The sequence below is a fragment of the Alligator sinensis genome, unplaced genomic scaffold (genome assembly GCF_000455745.1).
Source record: "Alligator sinensis unplaced genomic scaffold, ASM45574v1 scaffold1329_1, whole genome shotgun sequence".
NCBI classification, from domain to species: domain Eukaryota; kingdom Metazoa; phylum Chordata; order Crocodylia; family Alligatoridae; genus Alligator; species Alligator sinensis.
The window spans coordinates 646,016-650,986 of record NW_005842460.1 but is presented as its reverse complement, the minus strand read 5'-3'; the positions used below and the strand labels follow the sequence as shown (position 1 = coordinate 650,986).

Sequence of the window (4,971 nt, the reverse complement as noted above, 5' to 3'; positions counted from 1 at the left end):
CAAAAAAAACAAAAAACAAAAAAAACAAAAAACCACGGTGGCCTTATACTGCTTTATTTTTAAAAATACATTTCTAATTCCTGAGTTCCAGGCAACACTGGTTAGTCAGACTCTCTTACTGCTCAACTGAGCTACAAACAAATGTAAAGGAACCAGCACATTTCTCTTTGCCCCAGGTAGCGTGATCAGGTGGGGCCTGCTTTGTTAAATGTATTGATATCTACTGTCTTTTGTTCAGAGAGAGATTCCCATCTATTTAGGGAGTGGGATTCATCCGATCACTTAAAACAAGTAGATCATCACCTTTGTAACCGCATCTGAGTGGAACTTGTCCAACATAACCGGTGGGATATGATTCACTGCAAAGCTAACAATTTATAGCAACTTAAAAGATACAGAGTACAGACAAGGCTGTTACATTAATTGTAATTATTTGACAGACTATAATGCCTTCTTCACTAGTCTCTGATTCATGCGCCATATAGTCCTAAAACCTGAAGCGCAGCTAGCAAGTCAGTAATTGTAAAATGATTTACTGAACAGCAGAACTGCATTCGGAGGGATAAGGTGGTTTATAAAGAATACAACTGTAGCAGGTAAATATAGTGGAAATCACAGACGATAGCAAAAGGCCACAAGCAGCAAATAGTAGTTGACAGGGTAAAGAAAGAAATGAATTTTGAAAGGTGTTGCAGTTGGATCCTCTCTGAAACTAAATTGTAATGCCTGTGTTGGGGGTGTCAACCTGCACTCTCTCTCAGAACTGTAGTCTTCCAAAGCTGTACTTATGTGATTTTCACTTTTACTGTAACTGTTGAATGTAAATATTGCTGCTCATTGGGTTAGCGATGTGCAACATGGCAATATTGCCTATCACAAGGTCCATGCAAGCTGTATTAAGAGTGAATGACAGTGTGAAATGTGGTGTTAAAGGAATGATCTCAGTTTGAAATGAATAACTTCCAAAATGCGAGTTTCTTTTTACCGATAGTACTGGAACATTTGGCTGTGAATACTGTTTACTTTTTGCACTTCACTCAGGACAGTGAAAGTAGACTGGTCAATTCTGCATTTTAGTACATGACCAATAAAAATTAATGAGAGTGACCATTTCGGTGCAGTCACCGACAGTGTCCAAGTTCACTGGTCCAGCCTGACAATTCAGAGCAAGCAAAGACCCTCCTGGATGCTGCTGTGAGATCCAGAAGCCTCAGCTTCAAGTTCAAATAGTGACTTCTGGGGTAAAGCAGGCAGGATGCTAGGAACCAGGGAAGTAGTCTGAATATTGTGGGGAAGGGCAGGAGCTACAGCTGGTTGCTATGGGAGAAGAAATAGCATTCTGTGTGTGGGTTGTGGTTTGGGGGCTTCCTTCCATTTGTGGTTAGAGGAATGGTCTACCTGTGCGATACAGCATGTCCTAAAAAGGAAAGCTTGTCCAGAGCAGACAGGGAGGCAGATTGGATTATACAAACAAGCTTGAAGGTCTGACCAGACATTGGCATTTGGCTCTTGTTTGGTCAGTTTGGTGCCCTTGTTCTAAGCCTCTTCATTTGTTTTCCTGCCAGAAGTTCCTTAAACTTGATCTTCCCCTTTCAGGATTTTCTTATCATGTTTGTCCATCACTTGGCTACAATTGGACTTATTACATTCTCCTATATGAACAACATGGTGCGGGTAGGGACGCTGGTGCTGTGCCTCCACGATGCCTCAGACTTCCTCCTAGAGGTGAGTGAACCTCCTGTTTCCCTCCCTGAACTTTGAGCCTCTGTGGAAGGTGTATGGGCTGAGGCTGCAGGGTAAAGCTTCTCCTCTGCTTTTTCCCCTTCCACTCTGGCTTGGCAGTCTAAGCTGGACACCCCAGTAGACGTACATTCCTGATCTGCCCTGTTAGCTTTCCCCCTTGTGTGGGGACTAGTCCTTAGTTGTTCAAGACTCCCTGGTAACTGGAGGGCTCGTGTGCTCTGGAGTGCTGTTTTATGCATGTACACGTCAGGGAAGTGAAACTTGTAACGCATCCTGTTTCTCTTAGGCTGCAAAACTGGCCAATTACGCCAAATACCAACGTCTCTGTGATGCCACCTTCATGCTCTTTAGTGTTGTGTTCATCGTGACTCGACTAGGTATTTACCCATACTGGTAAGTGAGATGGGCACTTTTGTTCCTTCCTTTCTTGGTCAAGCCCTTGTATTGGGGCTTCTCACAGCTTTTGCTACCAGTCCCCCAGAGTAGCTTGAAGCTGCGGACCAGCTGGCTGTTGCTGGGGGGGTAATGTTTTGAGCTCTTGTCAGAGAGGATTCTTCTTTGGTGTTAAAGCGTGGATACATACTCAGAGTGTGACCAGAGTCCTAAATACAGCTGATCACCACTCCCCTTAAACTGCAAGATGGAGGCAATGCAACAGCTGCACCCAACTCTGCCAGTCAGTATTTGCCTAGAAAGATGCAAAGGATGGCTTGAGTCTTTTATCTGTAAGATGTTGTGGAAATAAAGGCCAGTTATCCATGAGGCAGGTTTCTGTTTGTGGCCCTCTGGGTTATTCCCCCCTCCGTTACTTTTGGACATTTGCACTGTCCTTGTGCTCTGGCTGCTTTGAGCCTTTCTAGGTGTTTAGGTTTTGAATTTACCAACCTGAGATGAAGTTGCTTGTAGTTAATCATTTTGCAATGAGATCTGCCTTTCCTTCAGCCACATCTACATTAGGTCAGGCCTGGTGGGGTACTTTGGTGACAGCTGTGTTTATCTCATCTGCAGAAGGTGTCTGACAAGTTCTGCTGAACATGGATGTTGCTCAGCTGGTCTTGTTTTTGCGCTCCGTCCTTATTCTGTAAATAGCAGACAGCCTACTTGCTCTTTCTTTCATGGGTGTTTCTGATCAGCATAATGAGCCACTTAACTTACGTTGTACTGGTAGGGGCATTTCAAAGACCCTATTTGTATTAATATACATAATAATAATAATAAAAAAGGGAATCTAGATATAAAGGAAGGTTTAGGTACCCATGCCTGCCTTTACCGACGCTCCCTTCAGAGAGGGTCCCTGCTTCCCCTTGACAAATGAGGCCATCTTTTTCTGTTCTTTATTCCATTGTTTCCCACAGTGTGATGCATGTTCTGACATCACATAGCTCAGAAGCCCTGTAAATCTTTAATATGCTTTCTGTTGGCTGTAATGCAATTCCCCTGCTTCACAGCTTCATTAACATTTGAAGATGCTGTGCTGTTCCATTTAGTGCATAGTCTTCCCTCAGTCTGTAGGACAATGCCACATCGTGCCTAAGAAACTGCAGTAATACAGCTATAAACTGGGTCTAGATGATCATTTCTCTGCCTGTGAACAGGCTTATTACTGAAAGCAAAGTGTTATCGTGGGTATTTTTAAAAAATTACTCCATAAACTACCTTTTCCATAGATAAGGCCAAAGAGCTTTATTAAGCTAAGGCATTGCTGATAAACCTTAGTGAAGAGATCAGAGTCCTCTTCAAGTATGCACAGTGTTAAGTCTCACTAGTTGGTCTGCAGTCCTTTCAACTTGGTGGGAGGAGCAGAGGAAAAGCCTGGGGCCAGGGAACACCAGCTTCACTAGTAAACTTTGCTATGCACTTGGGGTCAAATTCCTTTCTCACTTTTATAGCCAGGAAGAAATTTCCTCAAGCATGCGAGTAAGGCCTAGCTCTTCAGTAAACATTTCATACCTTCCCAGCAGTGCTTGTGACATGAGCAACTGCTGTCTCTTCCCTTGAATGCACTGTGAATGTTCATCATGCCCTGGAGAATGGGGAGAGAAGTGGATCTGTATATTTAACCTACACTTTGGAAGCAGTCCACATCACCTGCTGTTGCCATACATTCAAACAGTTTGACACAAGTCTAGATTCAAATCCTTCCTTACTGTACCAAGAGACTGTTGGTTGGGACGTAAGCATTGTGAAAGGAGCTAAGTGATAGAAACTCACATGGGGGAGAAACCTTTCATGCATCTGCCCAGTTAGCTCAGTTCAGAGCTGGCAGCTGAGGATCAGAGTATTGGCAAAGCACCCAATCTAATGCATTCTGGGATCCTCTTTCAGGATCTTGAATACAACCCTGTTTGAGAGCTGGGAGCTGATTGGTCCTTATCCTTCTTGGTGGCTGTTCAATGGACTCTTGGTAACTCTGCAGGTTCTGCACATCATCTGGTCCTATCTCATCATTCGCATTGCTTACAAGGCCCTCATGCGGGGAAAGGTAAGGTTGTCTATGGCTAGGCTGGGTCCTCTTCTGCGTACGCGCCGCAGGGATCAGGCATCTGCTCCAAAATCAGACACCCTTTCTGTATTGCTTGGTGTGGGCTGCAATGTCATCACCACGGGTGCTGTGGCATGACTCTGCAACATCGAGGGTCAGTTGTGTTTTCCGCAGGCTTTGGAAGACATGGCAGTGAGGTGACTGTAACCATATCTTTCTGGCACCGAAGGGGTATCAGGGGAAGAGAAGAGATTTGATAGAGGTGCAGTGATACATGGGTCTGATATTGGATCAGTACCAGTGTAAAGAAAATTGGCCGTATCGGATATCAGCCCAATGGGGCAGATAATTTGGCCAATAAATACCCCTGCTGTGCACAGCCGCAGTGCAGCACTCAGGCAGCAAGGAGCACTGTCAGCAGTGTGGATAGCTGCCTCCAGCTGGTAAGTCTGGTGTGGTGGAGGGGGCAGGGAGGAGGCAAATCAACACCCCCTCTGGTGAGGGAGGGGGCAGGGGCAGGCGCTGCCCAGCAGGGGGGAAGGGGGGCAGGCGCAGGAGGGAGCTGCGGCTTGTTGAGGGGGGTGGCTCCCACCACTGCTTGCACCCTGGGAAGGTGTGGGGGGGGCATGTAACCCCCCTGGATCTGTGTGGGGCAGGGTGGGCTGCAGCTGGGGCTGCACAGGGCTCTTCTTGGCAGGGGTTGGGCTCGGAGTGGGTGCCAGCGGCACTGGAAGGATGCTGCACCC

General features: G+C 46.0%; 1 protein-coding gene across 3 annotated transcripts in view; it reads left to right on the top strand.

Annotated features, from left to right (window-relative positions):
- CERS5 (ceramide synthase 5) overlaps nucleotides 1-4,971 on the top strand; it is a 16,341-nt gene that overhangs the window by 6,292 nt on the left and 5,078 nt on the right. For 2 of the 3 annotated variants that reach the window (XR_003095719.1, XM_006030723.3), the window contains exons 6-8: nucleotides 1,597-1,725; nucleotides 2,030-2,136; nucleotides 4,069-4,225. Coding sequence is in view for 2 of the 3 variants with exons in the window: in XM_006030723.3 (XP_006030785.2) it covers nucleotides 1,597-1,725; nucleotides 2,030-2,136; nucleotides 4,069-4,225 (393 nt within the window). In the remaining variant the exon portion in view is untranslated. The remainder of the gene's footprint in view (nucleotides 1-1,596; nucleotides 1,726-2,029; nucleotides 2,137-4,068; nucleotides 4,226-4,971) is intronic. The other variant, XM_025212405.1, reaches the window with a different exon arrangement.